This window comes from Austrofundulus limnaeus, unplaced genomic scaffold, assembly GCF_001266775.1.
Source record: "Austrofundulus limnaeus strain Quisiro unplaced genomic scaffold, Austrofundulus_limnaeus-1.0 Scaffold2, whole genome shotgun sequence".
NCBI lineage: Eukaryota > Metazoa > Chordata > Actinopteri > Cyprinodontiformes > Rivulidae > Austrofundulus > Austrofundulus limnaeus.
The window spans coordinates 525666-547347 of NW_013952404.1; the positions used below are offsets into that span (position 1 = coordinate 525666).

Below are 21682 nucleotides of genomic sequence, written 5' to 3' on the forward strand. Positions count from 1 at the left end.
CCACTACTGAGCATGTGTGTCAAGGACAGAAAGGCAGATGTGGCAGTGGAAGGTGTCAAAACAGTTTGGAGAGAAAAACAAAGTAAAGAACAAAAAAAAAAACAAAAAAAAAAACGATTAATCGATTATTAAATTAGTCATTGATTATTTTAATAGTCGATTAGTCGTCGACTAATCATGGCAGCCCTATACACAAGTTAAAAAAGCCAGAATTAGCCAAATGGATATTTTTCATCTGTAGTCCCCAAAAGCAGTATGATACAAGAATAAAACACAGTAATAACACACAATAAACAAAAGCAGGAAATTAAATTAATCATAAAAAARGAACACAATAACCCTCTTTAAAATACCTTTTGTTTTTCTACTTTATTTGCATAATTTAGACGGTTTAAAATAGTAATAAAGAATGAGCTTTAAAAGAACAAAGTTTAGGTGAAATGAGTTCAAAACGACTCGGTTACAATTAGCAAAAGAGTTGCTAAAAGCTAAAATTGCAGGAAGTTTTTCAARGATCTGAAGAGATCTCAGTGCATTGAGAAAATTTGTAAATAAAGTTAAATCATTAAAGTGTAAAATTTACAGAAATAACTGAAAAAGCTGAAAGTTTTCGTCTGACGTCAGCTGTGGGTCCATAATAAAACAAACAGCCTAAAGGGTTAATCGTGCTAAAACTCTGTTGTTTATTTAGATAAAGACAAATAAAAGATGTGATTTTGCGATGACTCAGCAACCTTCACTGCCGATTATCTGTCAGTGCAGCTGTAATCTTTATTTTCTGCTTTTAATTTGAAAACAGGCTCAACTAAACAGACTAATTATCTTATACTCAGTRTAAAACTGCTTCATCTGTTGTTTATTTATGTTCGTGATGCAAATTATAATTCAAGATAAGTGCCACAATTTGTTTTGTGCTTTGAAAYGGACTGTTAGAAAATGATTTTCTTTACGAAAGGGTGCCTGAGAGAATATTAAAACTTCATCTAGGATTATTGAAAAGAAATGTTTAATTTATAGTAAATTATAAATAGTAAGGATTTGTTTTGAGTTATTCTTAAACCCAAAATAATTTAAAGCATCTGRTTACATTTAAAGACTCTTGTTTTGCAGCATAATGCACATTAAAATACTGACTCAACTTATTAAAATCTGAACTAGAGTAACAAGTTAACTTAAAACAACTAACTTAATGTAAACATCATTTTAATGTGATATAATTAAGTTTATTTGTGTGTTTTCTACGTCATAGTCAATGGTTCAGAGTCATCCTTTCTGTTCCTGTTTTTTTTCTTTAGTGCAGATGAGCAWCTTTTAAGTTTTCACCCAGAAAATGCCAAATATTTGATTTTCTGCTGAGTCTGGTGTTCTGCAGATCCTATGAGTTCAGTTAAATAAAATGTTTCAGACACGCAGACAGATTTTATCAGCATCAAGACGACACATTTGATTTGTGTACTCACTGGAACAGATACTGATTAGAACTTAAACATTATAAAAACACATTTCTTCYATTTAGAACAAGGWGACTCTACATCCCCTCTGACTGGATGAAATCAAATATGATAAACAGTTGCAAAATTTTAAAATAAATAAAAATAACAGATTTTTTCCCCCAACTTGTTTAACTTCATGATGGAACAAACTTTTCACTTGAAATGCAAACTGCAGCACATTCTGTTCTGAACATTTTTGTACAATTATGACAGTAAAACACTTGTATTGGGCCCAGTACCAGTACCAGTATAAGGATCGGTACTGATTTTAAACTTGAAAAATCCAACTTATCGTGGCTGTAAACAATGCAGCTCATTTTATTGTTGTTTTTCTTCATAGCTGGTGTTGAATTCAGTAGCAACAAAGAAAAAATACGGCTCCAGAGGAAATGACTCAGATCAGCTTCATGACACTGAAATTATCTGCCGGCCCTGGGGTGGGGTGGATTGTTTCCTGTATTACTGCGCTTGTTGGGAGATCCTCTTGTGTGTGTGTGTGTGTGTGTGTGTGCGTGTGTGCGCGCAGATGCAATCTCCACCCCCACCCCCCTCGTCGTGTGGTGTGTATTTTTTTCTCCTTAAATAGTAGTTTTGTGTGAGGTCAGTCCTTTAATGGGGAAGTGCTGATCAGCTGAGCCGGAGGACGACGGCGCGAGCAGGAAGAGAGGTTCTGAGTTCACAGAAGGTGAACGCAAACCGGGTCAGAGTCCGGTTTTCATACAGAACGTTCAGGAATGCACAGCTGCTGACGGATGGATGGTTTCCTTATGGTTCCATGTAACAAATAGGATCGTTTATCTATTTATTTATTTATTTTTGTCTAATGACTTCCTCACATTAACCCCCCAGGTCAAACATCCACAAAGTGACACTAAAGTATGAAATCTTATCAGGTTAAAAAGAACATATTGATATAAATTAAATGAACGTTGCATAAACAAACAATCCACTCCAGATTGAATATGTAAAATAAGTGATTTTTATCAATAATAGTTAGAATTATGATCYGTCTCTAACATCTCTGATGACTTTCAGCTAAGTTCTGGTCTCTTGTTCCTGACCATATATGCTCTTGTTTGTTCTATTTTTCTTTGTATTTAAAGAACAGAGTTCACAGAACAGGAAGTTGAAGCTCGAGGGCATTTAATCTGTCATCTGAATGTCTGCTGCCTACATCTGAATCTTCTAAAAATGAATTAAATGGTTTTGAGTCATTCTGTCACATTTTCACACATGAAATCTCGCTCAGTCCACTTTGTGTTTTAGGTGCAGCTACGGATATTCAGGTGTGCTTTTAAAGTAAAAACCTTTCAGATTGTTTCTTGTTTTTGTGACTAAAAGACACGTTTTTTTAAACGCCGTTCCCGGTTGAATCAGAAGTGACTTATTTTATCTAAATGTCTCGATGTTTGCTCATCTTTTGTTGACGGTTGAATCTCAGACAGACGGAGAAATGAGTCAGGCCGCCTCGTCCCCGGCTTTCAGTCGAGTGTTTCTCAGCGCGTAGTTTGTCTCTTTGCGGTTGGATCGCCGCTGAATGAAACCTCTGAGAAGAAAACTCGCAGGTTTCACCCAGACTTCCTGATTCGAACCGATTTGGAAATGTTTCGCGTCTGTTCAGTGGTGAGAAAAAGCAAATTAAAAAAAAAAGAAAGAAAAGAAACCCCTCAGAGATAGGGTCAGGATGTGAACTCAACTTGCAGCTGAAGTCTCATGAATATATTTGCAAAAAAAAAAAATAAATCAGTTATTTACAGTTTACGTAAAACACAAACAGCCACTCGTTTGATCCTGTTTTTACTTRCAGATGAAAAGGAAGGGGAAGTGTTTTGTCATGATTTGCAGCTTTGTGTTGCCTCATTTTTGAACTTGTGTATGAAGAGTGGGTTCTGGTTTTGTTATGTAACGGTTAGTGATGTTTCTGCAGAGGATGATGAGTCACCAGGTTTTTTAAAAAGCTGTCAGAGGAGGAAGATGGACAAAGATAATGCAGTTGTTTTATTTTCAGACACATTCCTATGTTTTATGTTAATCATCTAATTGCTCCTTTCTTTATGTGATTGTTGTTTTGATATTTGTTGTTTTGTTTCTGTCGTGTTTATTTATTAAATCYCTAATAAACGGTTATTTTTGTTTGGTATTCAGGACTCTATAAACGCTCTGGTCCTGGACTTGGACTACCCGGCTCTACGCAAGAATAAAAACATTGACACCTTTATAAACAGATGTGAGTTGGTGATTTAAAAACAAACTAGAATTTAATGAACACACGAGTTTTATTGACTTATTTTAATTTTTTTTATCTTTTAGATGAGAAAGTGGTCGGGAGCCTGCGAGACCTTCAGATGAAGTCTGAGGACTTTGAAAAAGTTAAAATTATCGGTCGAGGAGCTTTTGGTGAAGTCCAACTGGTGAGTAGAGGAAGAAAAAAACAGCTTTATTTTGTTTACGCATGTTAAATATGAGGATTTGCATCAAACAACTATAAACGTTTGGAAAGTTCTTAACAGTGTGTGGGCTGACGCACACATACTTGTTCCACTTCCTGGTTTAGCTGGAGCTGTAGTGAATGTTGTTTCACTCGGGGGATAAATGTGACGTCAAAGCAGAAMCTCTCTAGACTGAATTGTTTACATAAAAAAAGCTCTTTTTATGTTGCGGTATATGTAACTTCAGCTGATTTAGGAGAAGTTATTTTGTTTTCAGTTTGTCAGTTAACGGCCGCCAGGTGATGGGGGGAAAAAAAGAGGGTAACGAGCTTTATAGAGGCAGGCATTAATTATTAGTTTGTTTTAACCAGTCATTTTAGCTTAAAAACATTCACTGTTAAAGCAGTGGTCCTGCATGTTTTAGTCCATCCTAAAGAATCGTTTCTCTTTCCCAACCCTTCAGGTTCGACACAAAGCCTCGCAGAAAGTCTACGCCTTGAAGCTGCTCAGCAAGTTCGAGATGATCAAGCGCTCCGACTCCGCGTTCTTCTGGGAGGAGAGGGACATCATGGCGTTCGCCAACAGTCCCTGGGTCGTGCAGGTGTGTTTTTTTGTTTGTTTCAATGACAAAACGCAGATCAGTGTTTTTATTCACCGCAGCCTCGTTTGTGCGTTTAGTTGTGCTGTGCCTTCCAAGACGAGCACTACCTCTACATGGTGATGGAGTACATGCCTGGAGGGGACCTGGTCAACCTCACCAGCACCTACGACGTGCCGGAAAAATGGGCCAAGTTCTACGCAGCCGAGGTGGTGATGGCTCTGGACTCCATTCACTCCATGGGCTTCATTCACCGGGACGTCAAACCAGACAACATGCTGCTGGACCGACACGGACACCTGAAGCTGGCTGACTTCGGCACCTGCATGAAAATGGACTCTGTGAGTCAAATGAGATGTTTTCATTTAGAGGTTTGAAGACCTTCTGTAGAGCTGCTCTGAGGGTTTTTAGGAGTTACGTCTTGATTTAGGAACAAACTTTGCAGTGATGGAGGAAGAATTTGGACACGATTAGTAAAATTCTAATTTACATTAAAAAAAGAAAAGAAAAAAGTCTCTCCTGTWATGGTACACGTTACAACACGGGGTTTCTTCCCTCAGGAGTCTACACTGTGTAAAAAAACAAACAAAAAAAACAAAAACTCTGTTATCAGCTGTTATTTTGTCCATAATTATGTCCCGGTTAAAGCACCGATTYTTCTATTTCTTATCTTAATAATGTTTATGAAGCAAATTATAATTTACGATAAGTGACTCCCTCCAGACAACCGTGTTGTTTTATTTATTTATTTTTTCTGCTGACACATTCCTCTGTGCACAATGTCTGTTTTATCTCCATCCATGAGTTTTTGTTCATCAGACTCTTAATAAATGTCTGCTTCCGGTTACTTTTGTTGGATTTTGCAGCGTTATCGCTGTCGACATAAACTAACACGCCACAAACTTCAGACCAATCACAGAATAATTTGCGGAGGTGGAAAAACTAAATGAAGCAATTGTCTTCATGAAACTGCAACAGTAGCTACGTTTACATGGACACAAGTAATCAGATTAAACGGCCATTCTGAATAAAAATGCGTCATGCAAACGTCCACATTTGAATTATTCTGACCTGATTCAGCTCGATCCAAATGAATTTGTAATCAGAACGAGAGAGGTGTTTTATGCTGATTGATAATCTGAACAACGTGCATGTAAACACTTAATCTGATCACCTTATTCTGGCTGGAAAACTGACCTGACTGTGCATGTCTGCTGACTTCCTTCCATCGGTTTCTGCAGAAACCGATGGAAGGAAGTCAGCAGACATGCACAGTCAGGTCAGTTGTGGAGGGAGGGACAGCAGCTCTGTTTCCAGCAGCACAGAACTTTTCCTCCTGTTCTCTCATTCAGTAAAAAAGGATGACAAACAGCTTGTGCTGCTTCGCAAAAAATAAAAAAATCTGTGCATCACCTGCAGCTCAAGTTTTTTTTAKGGAAAGTTAACAACTGTGCATGTCAGTGCTTCTATTCCGAATAAAAGCCTGGTGCTTGTAAACATTTGTCATGATCAGATTGTGCCCATGTAAACGATACATTTGGAGAATTTAATCCGAATACATTTCAATCTGATCTGCACATGTAAACAWAGCTACTGAGAACCAATTTTTAGCGGTTTAGATGAATGTGGAGGCCTTAACCCTACCCATTTTCTCCCTCTTAGACTGTTGAAGCTGATGGTTTAATATTGGATTTGCTGTGACTTTGATGCCTTTTATTGTTGCAGACAGGGATGGTGCACTGTGACACGGCCGTGGGCACTCCAGACTACATCTCCCCGGAGGTGCTGAAGTCTCAGGGAGGAGACGGCTACTACGGGAGGGAATGCGACTGGTGGTCTGTGGGCGTCTTCATTTTTGAGATGCTCGTGGGTCAGTAAACACTTCATAAAGGCTTCTGTTTGAACGGTTGGAATGAATAATTAAATGATTATTTTTCCCCCCTCCTCGTCTCTCAGGTGACACTCCGTTCTACGCCGACTCTCTGGTGGGAACCTACAGTAAGATCATGGACCACAAGAACTCCCTGAACTTCCCCGACGATGTGGAGATCTCCAAAGAGGCCAAAAGTATCATCTGTGCTTTCCTGACAGACAGGTAAAAACAGCAAGAGTTGAAAAAGGTTTTATTTTTMTTTTTATTTGGCGAGAAGATTCAGACGGCTGCTGTTTTTGTTTTGAGGGACGTGCGATTGGGGAGAAACGGTGTGGAGGAAATCAAACGGCACCCTTTCTTCAAAAACGACCAGTGGACCTTCGACACCATCAGAGACAGTCAGTAACACAAAACCAGTTTTTAATGTTTCATCTGTCAACAGAGAGTTCGTTCTGTCAGCGTGACAAAACAGAAAGCTTTAAAGATTCCCTCCTTCCSTCAGCGGCGGCTCCTGTGGTCCCCGAGCTGAGCAGCGACATCGACACCAGTAACTTTGACGAGATCGAAGATGACAAAGGCGACGTGGAAACGTTCCCCACACCTAAGGCTTTTGTTGGAAATCAGTTACCGTTTGTTGGCTTCACCTACTTCAAAGAAGACCAGTAAATCCTCCTCTTCTCCTCCCGTCTCTAAACACATTAAAACCCTGTGCAGATCTGCTGTTTCCACACGGGTTAACGAGTTGTTTTCTGTTCTGTAGGTTACTGAGCTCTGCCAACAACTCCTCAGTGGCACATGATAATTCAAAAGGAGAGGTAAATACCTGGAGCTTAAGTGTCACTACATTTTGCTTCAATGCTAAAGTTTAGGCAATTAAAAAAAACAGTTTTTATCAGTGCTGCCTCTTGAACAGCAAATAAAATATCTGCTTTACACCAAAAACTACGACAAAAAATGGTAAAGTTGAACATGTGTGGTTTGTGTGTAAGGCACTTGTCTGGTTAAAAAGAACGTAGCAGAACAGTTTGACTTCTGGAACATCGTTCTTTGGACAAAARTAGAGATATATCAGACAGTGCCATGTTCAGAGGAAATCAAACGCAGAAAATCAGCATAAACGCCTCTTTCCAGCTGTTAAACATGGTGTAGAGGTGAGGATTTGGCCTCCAAAGGACCCGGGCTCATTTCATTGATTATTAAGTTTTGGATCAGGATTAAGCGGTATTGATCTTTTCATACTGACATATTTATCTTTTGATAATACTCTGGTACAGGTATTACCCAGGCAGGGTGGGAAAGGGGCAGGCCGTGTTGTTGCTTTCTCCCACTCTTGCCGCCAAACTTCATTTAATTTTTGCATCTTTTTATTTTCTTCTTCCTGTAGACTTTTGGGCACTTGTCAAATAACTTTGGGCCTCGGTCAGAAAGTGGGGTGGGAATTCGGCTCGGCTCACGAGGAGGAGGAGACTGATGGCAGATTAAGCTGGATTTTTTTTTCATGAGTTTCATGAGTTTTTTCATGAATACTGTTTCCTGCTGCCTGCCGCTGCAACGTACATCACATAAGACGATCATGTCCAGAAAAATAAGTGGCATGTAATATTTATATTTGGTTTTATTTGACGTATCAACACTATTTAAAACCATTGTGTAGTTTGAAGTCTCTTTTTTACAAAATCTGACAGTCTCAAAAAAGGTGAATCTTACTGGGGACGGTTTTTAAACACCGTCACCATATTTCTATATCAAGAGAAACCACAACACTGTCGTATCACCCAAGTCTATTTTGAATTGAACCGGATGATTTATTTGTTATGTCCTGATATAAAAAAAAAACAGCATTAAGGACCAAAAGAAAACCCACTTTCTTCACCAGAACAATAACAGCAGCAGCCAGGTCCCGGTTGTTTGACAACACTTGTTGGTTTACGCAGCCACACAGGTCCCTGCTGTAATCCACTTGGATTATAATGAAAATGACTCAGAAGAGGGATTTTTGTCCCCTGATCCTGATTTATTTRTACTTTGTTAGAGTTTAAATGTTAGTAGCTGCATTAAACAGCTTTTATGAAGATTGGCTGAGCTAAATGCTAATCTGAATCTATCCATCAAGAATATGATGAGTTTTATTTACTTTGTTACTTGGTAAAATAAACAGTGATGTGTTTTAACTCTTTGACTTTTAGTTGAGTCAAATTTGGCAAATATCAACTTTAATTCAAGACCATCATCGTTTCAAGTTTTTGCTTTTTTTCAGTCTGCAGCTCTTCTGAAGAAACTTCACAACCTGGAGATCCAGATGAGTAATGACAAGCTGGTCAAAGATGATCTGGACAACAAATACAGGTATAAAAACAGCAAGAATGCAGTTAAAATGTGCAGCAGCTTGAACTTTTATTAATGTTTTCTTTGTATTTAAACTTCACTCTCTGCAGAGCTGCCACCATTCGTTTAGAAAAAATAACCAAAGAACTTGAAGAAGAGGCAAGTTTGTGACAAAATTAAAAATATTACACAGCATTTCTGTTAAAGCGATAAATGTTAAATGTTTACTTCGGCGGGCGTTCAGGGGAGCAGCAGGAAGAACCTGGAGTCCAGTCTGAGGCAGCTGGAGAGAGAAAAGGCTCTGCTGCAGCACAAGAGCCTGGAGATCCACCGAAAGGCCGAGAACGAGGCCGACAGGAAGCGCTGCCTGGAGAATGAAGGTACCAAACACACTCTGCGTACCCTGGAGGTTTAAATCACTTGTTTATTTATTTTTTGTTGTCTTGTTGTTTAGAAATAATTTAAAACATTAAAATAATCTGGGTTACACTGCCATCACCTGGTCAGAGTGTGAAACTGCACGAAAACTGTTTCTCAAACTCAAAAGGTTCATATTTTTAAAAGATTTGAGACATCTAGTGCTTTGTATCCCTTATGGTATTCAGAAAAATTTATTTAAAATAAAAWAAAAAATCTGTTTTTCTTTTTTCTGCAGTGAACAGCCTTCGAGACCAGCTGGACGACATGAAGAAAAGAAACCAAAATTCACACATTTCCAACGAGAAGAACATCCAGCTGCAGAAACAGGTCTGTTAATGTTATTTACATGTTACACTTTTCTTTGGCCTGTTTAAGGATCAAATTCAGCTCTTTTAAGAGAAGCTTTTCAGTTTTAGCTTGAATAAAACGTCAAACAGTCAGTGAGCTAATTCTTAATTTATCAGACTTGGACAATCATGCTAAATGAATTGAAGGTGTTTGATGCCCTTTTTTAGATTAGACACATCTTCATCAAGTATTTTATAAATTTCGTAGTTTAAAGTTGCAGCTTTCCCAGTCTGAGGCCAAAACATGTCCCCAAACGTCCTCGTGAATGAGTTTTTAAAGATGGCTGTCCCGTCAGCTGGAGGAAGCCAACACGCTGCTGCGGGCCGAGTCCGAAGCGGCAACGAGGCTCCGCAAAGCTCAGACGGAGGGCAGCAAGCAGCTGCAGCAGCTGGAGGCCAACGTGCGCGAGCTGCAGGACAAGTGCTGCCTGCTGGAGCGCAGCAAGCTGAGCCTGGAGAAGGAGTGCATCAGCCTGCAGGCGGCGCTGGAGTCCGAGAGGAGGGAGCACAGCCAGGGCTCGGAAACCATCAGCGACCTGATGGGTGCGTGAAACACACACACACACACAAATACACACCGAGGCTGCTTAACGACACAATCACTGAGGGCCGCCAATGTTCACTGTTGATTGTAAAATCACAACTCTTCAAACAGACACAGGTGACTTCAGAGGTGAGAAATAATCTGGTGGTTCTGTTCAGATTTTAGACGGGTTTACAAACTTCTGAGGTTTTACAGACAAGACTGAAGCTTCCTCTTCCAGTCACAGTGAATAATCTAACGGCTAGGCCAATAGATTAGTCATAATCCAACTGAACTGGCGTCTAAGCTGCCATATAAAGTCTTGTATTTGATTGTGGTAAACCACGAAGCCACAATCTGGTTCCTGCTGTCAAACTGCAGCAGTTATTCTTCAGATTAACAAGACAAAGAGCAGAACCCACTGGGATTAAAACTGCTCTAAAGCAACAGAAATATTGAATTATATTAATGTTATATTTGGTTATTTGAACAACTGAAACTTTTTGTGTTTAAAAAAGTTGTATAGAAAAATAGTTTTCAGGAGTTTTTGAGTTTTTTTTCTGCTCATTTTTTAGTTTGTTGATTTTTAAAAGGATATTTGTGTTTGTTATAATAAGTAATGTCTGAAACGTTAACGTATCTCAATGTCTTTTGATGGATATTAATAATTGAATCAATTAAACAGTCTTTATAAGTGATCTCTTTAAGAAATAAAGAATAAATTAGTTTTCTTTACACTGTAGGGTTTTTGTGTTTGTTTGGTGGAATATTCCTCTCTTGAGTCGTCTTGTCTTTTTGTTTTTTCAGGACGTATTTCTGGTTTGGAGGAGGAGGCCCGCCTGCAGAAACAGGTTCTGTCCAAAGCTGAAGCTGAGAAGCGGCAGCTCCAGGAGAAACTCACTGATCTGGAAAAGGTATATCAGAAAAGACTCGACCCAAATGTTTCTAAACCCCAATCGAGTAGAATTTAAAGAATGAAAATCACACGGACCGTCTTAGATTTAACTGGTGAACACATACAGTAAAACCTTTAAAATGATCCTAATTTTTTGTCCTCACCTCTGGTTTCGTTTCCTGTCTGCACAGGAAATGAGCAACAAGGAGATCGACATGACCTACAAGCTGAAGGTCCTGCAGCAGGAGCTGGAGCAGGAAGGGGCCTCTCATAAAGCCACCAGAGCTCTGCTGGCAGACAAGAGCAAGATCAAAGTGACCATCGAAGGCGCCAAGTCAGAATCCATGAAGGGTGAGGCCGGCTTCATTTAGAAACAGAAAAGGCGAACAAAGCGAAACAAAACGGTCGTATTTGTGTTTGATCTCTCGTTTTAACTGAATCTGCTCCAAGCAGAGATGGAGCAGAAGCTGGCAGAGGAGCGAGCGGCCAAACTGCGTCTGGAGAACAGAATCCTGGAGCTGGAGAAGCACAGCAGCATGATGGACTGCGACTACAAGCAGGCCTTGCAGAAACTGGACGAGCTGCGGCGACACAAGGACCGGCTCACCGAGGAGGTGAGGAGGGCTCCCCGAGTGGATCTCAAATTAAAGTTCACCTCTGCTCACACCCACCGTCCTCCGTGTCCCACCCGTGTTTCTCAGGTGAAGAACCTGACGCTGAAGATCGAGCAGGAGGCSCAGAAGCGCAGCCTGACCCTGAACGACCTGAAGGCCCAGAACCAGCAGCTCAACAGCCTGAGAACCTCCGAGAAGCAGCTGAAACAGGAAACCAATCACCTGCTGGACATCAAACGCAGCTTAGAGAAGCAGAACCAGGAGCTGCGCAAGTCTGTTCAGCTCTCCTCTCAACCTGTTTGGTCAGATTTTTACAGATAATTAATGATTCTCCTGCTGTTTTCGCCTCCAGAGAACGACAAGACACAGATGGACAAATGAAGGAGTTACAGGACCAGCTGGAGGCCGAACAGTATTTCTCTGTGAGTCAGATAAATGTAGTATGTTTATAAAGAACTGCATTTATTTCTGCTACTAATGCATGTTCTAAATATTAAAATGAGTTTAAAAATAAACATTTTTTATTTGATAAAATAAACACCTTTATTGTATTTAAGTGCAGGAAGGTTTGATAATTCACTAGGGCTGTGCAGTATATGTGATAGACGGTAGAAACAATATGAAGTTGGCCTACGGTACAAATTGACCCTCTACCATCCTGTCGTCAGTTACATCATCACACCTGTGTCAACAGGGCTGCGAGTGCGGAGACAACTGAGCAGGAGGAGTTTGAAATATAATGAAAATAAATGAAGAAATATAGTGTTTTAAAACACATTGAGAGAATAAATCATCTAAATTCCCCCTCCCGCTGCACGTCATGCGAGCAAAGCTTTAACAACCGTAGTTTTTTCACACCCAAGTTGTCGGAGAAAAAACTTGTTTTTTTATGTATTGTTACCCACAGAGATGATAAAAAAAGATGTGGACGTTCGTTCAGTCATAAAACCATCTTGCTAATGTAACTAGTGTAGTGTAGTGAGAGCGCAGCAGAGCAGCAGCTGATAGTTCAGCAGGCAGAAGCTCATTGTATGGCAGGCAGATATTAATTTATTTGGCTTCACCACACTTACATTCCAGTTATCTGAAATAGTTTTATGACAGGACTGTGTGCAGCTTAAGCCCCTTAAGGTCCCGTCACACTAACATTTTAGGCAATTTATGACAACTTAGAATTGATTTTTATGTCTAAAAGACTAATTTTATTGAAGTACTGGTTATAACATCCACTTTATTTTGATGTTGAAAAGTTGAGAAATGTTTTTGTTGTTGAAACCGTTTTGAACATTAATCTTTTGTACTTCTGTTCATTTGCTGTACAGCAAAGACACTGGGTTTGTTATGATTACAGTTTTCTGCAAAATAAATGCTCTAAAAATTACATTATCTTTGCTTTTTATGATAATTTTCTACAGAGAGATATACCGTTACCGTGAAGGGATTCAGTTTATACCCTGATATGAATTTGAGGTCATACCGCCCAGCCTTATAATTCACCTAGAAAAACCATGAAAAGTCTTTGATTTTTATTTAAGAACCATTTAAAACTGAGAGACAGTGTTACAGGCGTGATGCTCCTCCTTGATTGTTTCCTTTCTGAAAGCTGACATTTTAAATTTCACACCTCTTTTCTAGACTCTTTATAAGACACAGGTTCGGGAGCTAAAGGAGGAGTGTGAGGAGAAGAACAAGCTTTACAAAGACGTGCAGCAGTCTCTACAGGAGCTGCAGGAGGAGAGGTGGATTTACAGTCTAATAATGTAAATCATGTATTTGTTGTTTATTTGTGGTTAAATTCTGTTTCTATGGTTCCGTTCCAGAGATTCTCTGGCGGCGCAGCTGGAGATCACGCTGACGAAGGCCGACTCAGAGCAGCTGGCTCGCTCCATCGCGGAGGAGCAGTACTCGGACCTGGAGAAGGAGAAGATAATGAAGGAGCTGGAGCTGAAGGAGATGATGGCTCGCCACCGCCAGGAGCTCTCCGAGAAGGACATCACCATCAGCTCGGTGAGTTCCAGGAACACGTGTGTTCAGAYGACGGGCGTGGCGGACGTTACGATGGTGTGTTCTGTTTGCTGCGCAGCTGGAGGAGGCCAACAGGACCCTGACCAGCGACGTGGCTAACCTGGCCAACGAGAAGGAAGAACTGAACAACAAACTGAAGGAAGCACATGAAGGTCAATCAGAAGCTGTTAGAAATATAAAAATCCTCTGTTTTCAGGGTTTAATGTTTAGTTGTTGTTTTTTTCCAGAATCTGGGAAGTCGAAGGATTGGGAGCAGCAGATCAATCAGATGAAACAGATGTTTGAGAAGCAGCTGCAGTCGGAGAGGACCCTAAAAACTCAGGTAGGCTGTTCTGAAGAGTCCGTAGTCCRGTCGACACGGTTTTCTGTAGTTCTAAAGATGAATTTAACTGGTCCCGTCCGCAGGCTGTCAACAAGCTGGCGGAAATCATGAACAGGAAAGAGGTGCGAGGCGTCGGCGGAGGCAGCCGGCGCGGCAACGACACGGACATGCGGCGGAAGGAGAAGGAGAACAGGAAGCTGCAACTGGAGCTGAGGTCGGAGAAGGAGAAGCTCAACAGCTCCATGATCAAATACCAGAAGGAGATCAACGAGATGCAGGCGGTGAGCGGTCTGATGTTTCACCGTCTTCACCCCCGAGCTGCGTTTCTCCAAACTGACACGTTTTTTTTTTTAATCGCAGCAACTGGCAGAGGAGAGCCAGATGCGCATCGAGCTGCAGATGGCTCTGGACAGTAAGGACAGCGACATCGAGCAGCTGAGGAATCTCCTGCAGACGCTCAGTGTTCAGTCCATGGATTCTGCCAGCATGAGCAGCGGGCCTGAGTTTGATGCCGATGACGCGTACGCCGGTAAAAACGCTTTTGTCTTTGTTGTCGTTGGGATATTTGATGTGTAAAATATAATTTTTGGCAAATTTTTACTGCTCTGCATTGGTGGACACAGGTAACCAAAAGTTTAGGTTCACTAAACACTAATCTGCTAAACAAGAATCTTGGCTTCTCTAAAGCTAAACAGATTGATTAAAAAAAAAGTCGAGGAAGCTAACGCTAACTGCTAAGATGGTTAGAGGGACTGAATGAAATTTGTTAGTTTTCTCTTGGTTTATAGTTTGAAGGTGGGTGGGATCATCTGTGGCAAATTGTCCACTCCCAACCAGAGTTATATATCTGTCTAACGTTTAACACTTCCAGTTTAACCCTTTTAGAATAAAAAGCGTTTCTTTGATTGAGTTTGTATTTTTGTAAATAATGTTTGAACTTAGCCAAACAACTAATAGCAAATACTTTCTCTACCATATTTTATATGTATTCAATGTATTCCTTATTTAAATATTTTTAAATGTTATTTTTATTTTTGACGCTCGTAGTTTGGAGTTTAGCTGCTAAAGATGCTACATGCTAACACACCCTTGCCTGACACATCCAGCTCTGCTTGTATGAGGGGATAGTTTTTATTCAATTTGGGAAAAATTTCTTAAAATTAGATGTTTTACAGTTGTGAATATTGTAGTGGACTTAAAATTACCCAAACCTAATTTAGTGGAAGCTCATCGGTCTGCTAACGGTTAGCACAAAAAGCTAATCTGTAAATGAGCAGCTAGTTTTGCTATTAGCAGATTAGCAGAACTGTGTTCAGTGCTGCTCTGACTCAAGATACACCTGGTTTATGTGAAATCGAACATTTATGTGGTTGCAAAAATACAATAATTCAAGCCTTTTCTAAATCTTGAACTCTTTCCACATCATCACTCAGAAACCAGACTCGAGGGTTGGCTCTCTCTTCCCGTCAGAAACAACACCAAGAAGTTTGGATGGGAGAAAAAGGTCTGAATTAAACAAAATTAATGCTTTATTTGGATATTTGTCTGATTTACCACTGATTCGTGTTCTGTTTCTGTAGTACGTTGTTGTTAGCAGCAAGAAGATCCTTTTCTACAACAGTGAACTAGACCGAGAGCAGTCCATTCCCTGCATGGTGCTCGACATAGAGTCAGTATAACACCTGCAAACTCATCATCCAACAGCAAATATAATGTTAGAAACTGGAGCTCTAAGATGGAAAATTTATTTCTGTGTCGCAGCAAACTTTTCCACGTGAGACCCGTTACTCAAACAGACGTGTACCGCGCCGACGCCAAGGAGATCCCCAGGATATTCCAGGTCAGTTCTTACTCGGATCTTTGATCACTCCTCTCGTAGACGATTCAAAAATCTGTAAACGACCACCGTCCCGCAGATTCTTTACGCCAACGAAGGCGAGAGCAAAAAGGAGCCCGAGTTTCCTGTGGAGCCGCTGTCCATCGGAGAGAAGTCCAGCTACATCTGCCACAAAGGCCACGAGTTCATCCCGACCATCTACCACTTCCCCACCAACTGCGAGGCGTGCACCAAGCCCCTGTGGAACATGTTCAAGCCGCCGCCGGCTCTGGAGTGCCGGCGCTGCCACATCAAGTGCCACAAGGACCACATGGACAAGAAGGAGGAGATCATCGCTCCCTGCAAAGGTACGCTGCTCCAACGCTCTGCGTGCTTTTTTTTTTTTAAATCCTCGAGGTTGTTAAAAAAAAAAACAAAAAAACTCCTCTTCTCTTTGACCTGCAGTGAACTACGACATATCAGCAGCCAAGAACCTGCTGCTGTTGGCCACCTCCCAGGAGGAGCAGCAGAAGTGGGTTAGCCGGCTGGTGAAGAAGATCCCCAAGAAGCCCCCGACGCCGGAGCAGTTCGGACGCTCCTCGCCCCGCGCCTCCATGAAGGTTCAGTCCAGCCAGTCCTTGAAAAGGCCCAGCCGACAGCTCCCACCCAGCAAGACCAGGTAGAGAAAAAGTCCAACGCCGACGGTTTTCTGTTCTGGTTTTGTGGTTAAAATGTAAAAGTTTGTGTTTCGTACAAATGAAATGAAAATGACTGTCAGATATTATAAGTAATAATAAAACTATCAGAAGTGATTTCCTCCTTTCAGAGGGGAGGAGCTCAGTCTCCAGGACTGGCTCTGGGCTCTGGATGATGATGATGATGATATCGATGATGATTGTGCCTCGATACATTTCAGACGGTAACACCTGTGTGCCGTGAAAAAYGTTCAAACATTACCTTTCTTTACCTGGTGGTGAGAGTTAGAGACGTGATTTTAAATGATTCACTGATCTGAGTCGTAGCTCTTACAAAAACTAACTCACCACCATGAAGTTATAAACTTTTTCCCAAGAGTCTTGGTTCTTTGCTGAAAGCGTGCCGTTTTTTTTCTCTTTTTAGTTGAAGTGAAACTTTCAACGAGTCTCTGTTTTTAGCAAAGAGCCTTTTTCTCCTTATTTTTGACTTCTTTTATCAATCTTTTACAGCCTGATCATCTGAAATACGTAATTTATGCTACTTTTTCAATGTTTTTGGTCTGTTTTGTGCCTGGTCTGCTGTGATTCCTCTCTACGTTTGTTTTTATTTACCTGCCGGTCACTTGTGTTTACTCCCTCGCTGCGTGCTCCAGCCCTCGCAGATCGAACGGCTTCAGAACGAGGCGAGAAGAGTCCAGCAGCACCTGGTACCAGTGACGCCTCCTCATGTTTCTCCTGTAATCAGCTGACTTCCTGAATGTGTTTGTCTGGTTTGTTGTCACTCAGAGGTGATGTCGGCCCACATGGACGTGGTTTTTAAAGACATTTGGCATCTTTCAGTGTCGGTTGAGCTCACTTTGTCACCGGGTGTCTGATAAATGAATTTTTGAGATGTACGGAATTGAACTTGTTGGTTTAATATCCTGAGAACTTCACGTGTTTTCATTTAATAGGAGCGAAATTTATGCTGCGCAAAAATAATATTAAATGTTTACATCTGGTTCTGTTTGGATATCAGTTACACCTCAAAGCAAAACATTTCGTTATTCAAAAATGATGGCTCCGCCCCTTTTTTGGAGTCGAGCAAAAAAATCCTAACTTGTAGGAAAAACAACTGAACTGTTTGGTGATTTAACAATCATTAAATAAAACTATAAATGTGTTCTGAAGCTTTAGATGCTGGACTCATTTTACCTTTCAGATTATATTATGGAAAATTAAAGCAGAATAACAGATTTCTGGTGTTGTTAAAAATCCTTAAGAAATTTGATCAGATTTATGAATATCTGCTGCTGTTAAAGGTTAACATTAATTAACATTATGTTAACATTTATGTTGTAGAGGATGAAGACTGCTAAGAAAACATTCAAAATACATATAATATACACTAAACTTTATAAAAAATATGGCATATTTTGCAATTTCCTTGTATTTTACATAACATTTTTTGTATTTAAAATATAGAAAATATTTTAGCCATTTTTATTTGTAATTTTTAAAAATTTACTTTTCTTTGATTTTCTATTCAGTTGTATTAATGCTTTAATTAATTCCACAAAACACAAAAACGATATCATTAAACGAAAAGGAGCAGAAATTATTTAATTATTTGTTACAAATAGGTTGGACCTACAATGAAAAAAAAAACCTATTTGATTTATATTTAAGTTAATCCTCCACATGCAGCAATCCTCATTCAGCAGATTTATTTCTAATGTTTTTAATTTTACTGTGATGCTTCTTTTAGATGTTTTATTTGTTTAGAGTGAAATCACAGCAAACTAATTACATAATTATGCTAAATAGCAGCTTTTACTGAGGATTAAGCAGCTAGAAGTGTCTCAGATGTTATTGAAGGTAATTGATGACTTCCACATAATTGACCTGCTTGTGATGCAGAGACAGATGTTCACGACGTACTGCGTTTTAATCCTCCCTGCAGATTTGAACAAATTTATTATTTACTTTTCAAACGTCGACACAAGTTTAAGACACGCTATCGTTCCTTTTTATAATTTATCACCTGCTTGTTTTCACCGAAAATTAGGTTTTTATTTTGAGTAAAAGAAGGTGAAATGATTTTTTTATACTTGTTTTTTTTTCTTCTCCTTCAGTTAACCTCGCTCTGGGAGCGCGATGCGTCTCTGAGGGTTTTGTGGTCCGTTTCCTCCGAAGCTTCGTCTGCAGATCAGCACGCCGAGCTCCTCGTCACTTCACACCGTCTCCAGCCTGCGAGAGTCACGTTCGTTCCCCTCGTCATTCTTCAGCCACATTCTCGTCTGCGAGCMAATTAGCTCCTAAAACGGTTCGGCCAAACTTTTTTTTTTCCTGCTTCTGTGAYGCTAAAGGAGCTAGTTCTGATTTGAAAGAGGAGAGCTTGGCGATGAGGGGGCGGGGTCCACTTTACCTCAACGATTCTCACCTGGACGAGCCGAGCAGCAAATCTCTGAGGATTATCGCGGCCAAAAACAGACTTTTTAATGATTGTGAACAATAAGAAGGGTTTAACGGGGAACACTACGCTCAGATTTTAGTTTTGTTGGATCCTGGATGGCGTTTTGTCATGATTGTAGCTTCTCGCTCTCCTCAGCCTCTGCTTTCGAGTGATTCCCCAAAAGGTACAACGTCTGGAGGATTCACCGAGGCGGAGGGTGGAGAGTCGGAGCAAATAATTCCCAGAGTGCCTGTCGTTCAGATTCCTGATCACTCGTTTTTATTCACAGTTAACGGTAAAAAACGGATGATCCTTCAAACCTGCACTGTCGTTTCTAAAAGGGTTAATGTTTACTGAACTGCACTGTTGATGCTTTTCTGATCTGAGCTCCTTTTTGTTTTGTTGACACTTGGTTATTATCAGAAACAACTTATAGTTTTTTTTTTTTWATCACCAAACTACTCTGAGTGAACTTGCATGAATTTATTTTGTGTTTTCGTTTTCCAGGCCTCCACTCATTAGTTTTTAGACTGCAGTGGCTAAAATAAAAAGCAGAAAACGGCGAGGGGATGCAATCAGATCCTGGTCCTACGAGACAAAATACTGAGCAGCACTAGTCCAATGAAAGTTTTCTAAAAGTATTTGTGATATTTTTGTATTAAAAGTAACCAAACTTGGACACGTTGTTGTGTGTGTGTGTGTGTGGCTTATATAGGAAGATGGAGAGAAACTGTGAGAGTGAGAGTGTGTGTGTGAGTGCGTGCTCTCCTTTAACCAAGAAGCATGTTTTATACATATAAATATCCACAGTATATATTTGACATGCCATACAGTGCACATTATATTATTTATACAGCATTGTCCACTTTGTATTTAAGGGCTTTACATCCAGATTGCATGTTTGCTACCAAACTGCTCTAAGATGATGATGATGATGATGACCACTTCAACAATAAACGCGTGGATGTGCCTTTTGGACTCAGATTGTTTTATTATTTTTTTTAAAGAAAAGTCTAGTTTCACACCATAAATGGTAAAACACTTGGTTTATTCAAGATTTTAAAATTTGCTCGAGTATAAAATGGAATACAAATACAGATTTTTTTTTTGTCATCCTGAGTGGGAAGATCTGGGATATTCTTGGCTCGTTTGAAAAAAAAAACAAATCTATAAAATACCAAAAGGAATCTTTGGTCGGATTGAAACAACCGGAATGTTAAAGTGTTTTGTGTCGGAACCGCCGTCGGTCCGTTCAGTTACTTCCTGTCTGCGTTAGTCGTCTTTCTTGGAGCTGCCGGCGTTCCGTCGCTGGTAGTAGATGACCGTGAGCAGAACCCACAGGTTCAGCAGCGTCATCRCGACGAACCGCACCAGAACTGTGAGAAACGGACAGAAACACACTTCTGCAATTATAACGGTTATTAAAGAACCTGGAAGTTAACTTGTTTTGTTTTTAAAACATTGTTTTAAACCAGACTTTTCAGTRGTTTTTCATGCTTTAATTCAGCAAAAACACTCAAACTTTGTTCTGGTCACTTTAGAAAAGCCTCAAACTGTAAAGTAAAACTGATCAATTTAAAAATCATTTTAGCCATTTTCACAAGGATTCARTTCAATTTAAAAAAATATTCATTTCATTAAAAAACAAAATAAACATACAATGGAAAACAGAGAAAATACACAAATCAAAAAGTTAAATGAAAGGTTGCAGAAATCTTGTCTGCCCCTTTTATCCCCAGAATATATTCAAACAAAACATATTTTACAAAACAATACTAAATAAACATAAAAACATCAACAATTCATATAGCTTCGCATTTTACTTTTCCATGTACCTCAAGGAAGTACAAAAATATGGTATCACAAATATTTCCATCCCCTTAAGATAACTGTCTCAACAAAATTCACCTGAATGTTGGAAGGTGATATGTTTCTGTGAGCCTTGTGCATAAACAGTAAATTATAATCAACCAAGGAGGTTTCCCTTCAGCGAACACCAGAACTCTACGACACGACTACGATGGATGGAAGACGTTTAGAGACCAAACCTTTGAAATGTTTAAAGACTTTTATTAAATATTTCTGTCTGGGGACATCCAACCGTTTGTCGTTTTACTCACCCTGCATGTCTCCAGTTGTCACCATGGTGGTGTAAATCCGAGCTGGAACAAAGGGAAAACTGAGGTAATGACGAGCTCATTATCCCACACAGCATCTGGTGTTTTAATTAATGAAGTGTTGAATTGTTAATTTGTTCAGCGAGAAGCAAACTGAATGGATTCTGGCTCATCTGTGAACGGAAGGCGATTTGAAGGAGGAGGATTTGTGAAAACTGCTGAGACGTAGCTTGAATAATCTGAATACTTGTTTTTGACCTTTACTAATGTTGAATACAGTTTGTATATAATTCATGTCACCAAATTTTAGCTCAACATCCGTAAAACCGATCAATTAAGGGTTATTTTTTTAGTGTTAGGCGGTGATAAAAGTTTAAAATACCCCTCAAATACTCACCTGTACAGGTGTAGGAGGCCAGGGCCCAGGAGAGGGCGCTCACCTGTCCGGCGTCTTTAGAGCTCCAGAGACACTGCAGCTGTGCAAACTTACTGGCGGCGCTGATGAACGTGCACAGGCTCTGAGGACAAAAGGTCAGATTCTTTCAGGTAAGAGGTTGATCTGTGCAAGCTGAAGTTTAAAAGTGTCAGCATGCATATCATTTAAACACAAAAAGCAAAAAGAAAACATCTTTATATTTAAGAAACAAACAGGGTTTTACTCATTTTGACACATAACTGGTATACACTCACCGGCCACTTTATTAGGTACACCTGTCCAACTGCTCGTTAACACTTAATTTCTAATCAGCCAATCAC

General features: G+C 40.0%; 2 protein-coding genes across 6 annotated transcripts in view; one reads left to right on the top strand and one right to left on the bottom strand.

The window, feature by feature from the left end:
- rock2a (rho-associated, coiled-coil containing protein kinase 2a) overlaps positions 1-19488 on the top strand; it is a 32713-nt gene extending 13225 nt beyond the window's left edge. Inside the window, exons 2-34 of one of the 5 annotated variants that reach the window (XM_014009745.1) lie at positions 3639-3720; positions 3804-3904; positions 4386-4523; positions 4601-4861; positions 6246-6390; positions 6477-6615; positions 6700-6791; positions 6896-7055; positions 7154-7208; positions 8651-8739; positions 8829-8877; positions 8963-9098; positions 9374-9465; positions 9782-10028; positions 10816-10922; positions 11095-11254; positions 11357-11517; positions 11605-11789; positions 11870-11939; positions 13153-13256; positions 13338-13524; positions 13601-13694; positions 13770-13864; positions 13948-14145; positions 14225-14393; positions 15298-15368; positions 15445-15533; positions 15626-15704; positions 15781-16048; positions 16146-16359; positions 16507-16599; positions 17029-17112; positions 18490-19488. In XM_014009745.1, the coding sequence (XP_013865199.1) occupies positions 3639-3720; positions 3804-3904; positions 4386-4523; positions 4601-4861; positions 6246-6390; positions 6477-6615; positions 6700-6791; positions 6896-7055; positions 7154-7208; positions 8651-8739; positions 8829-8877; positions 8963-9098; positions 9374-9465; positions 9782-10028; positions 10816-10922; positions 11095-11254; positions 11357-11517; positions 11605-11789; positions 11870-11939; positions 13153-13256; positions 13338-13524; positions 13601-13694; positions 13770-13864; positions 13948-14145; positions 14225-14393; positions 15298-15368; positions 15445-15533; positions 15626-15704; positions 15781-16048; positions 16146-16359; positions 16507-16599; positions 17029-17092 (4194 nt within the window). In that variant the 3' untranslated portion in view covers positions 17093-17112; positions 18490-19488. The remainder of the gene's footprint in view (positions 1-3638; positions 3721-3803; positions 3905-4385; positions 4524-4600; positions 4862-6245; positions 6391-6476; positions 6616-6699; positions 6792-6895; positions 7056-7153; positions 7209-8650; positions 8740-8828; positions 8878-8962; positions 9099-9373; positions 9466-9781; positions 10029-10815; positions 10923-11094; positions 11255-11356; positions 11518-11604; positions 11790-11869; positions 11940-13152; positions 13257-13337; positions 13525-13600; positions 13695-13769; positions 13865-13947; positions 14146-14224; positions 14394-15297; positions 15369-15444; positions 15534-15625; positions 15705-15780; positions 16049-16145; positions 16360-16506; positions 16600-17028; positions 17113-18489) is intronic. The other 4 variants (XM_014009752.1, XM_014009760.1, XM_014009768.1 and 1 more) reach the window with 4 other exon arrangements.
- Positions 19489-19838: 350 nt separating this feature from the next.
- slc66a3 (solute carrier family 66 member 3) overlaps positions 19839-21682 on the bottom strand; it is a 5779-nt gene continuing 3935 nt past the window's right edge. Inside the window, exons 5-7 of the mRNA XM_014009788.1 lie at positions 21324-21444; positions 20930-20971; positions 19839-20185 (exon numbers count right to left, since the gene is read on the bottom strand). Coding sequence (XP_013865242.1) covers positions 20082-20185; positions 20930-20971; positions 21324-21444 — 267 coding nt within the window. The 3' untranslated portion in view covers positions 19839-20081. The remainder of the gene's footprint in view (positions 20186-20929; positions 20972-21323; positions 21445-21682) is intronic.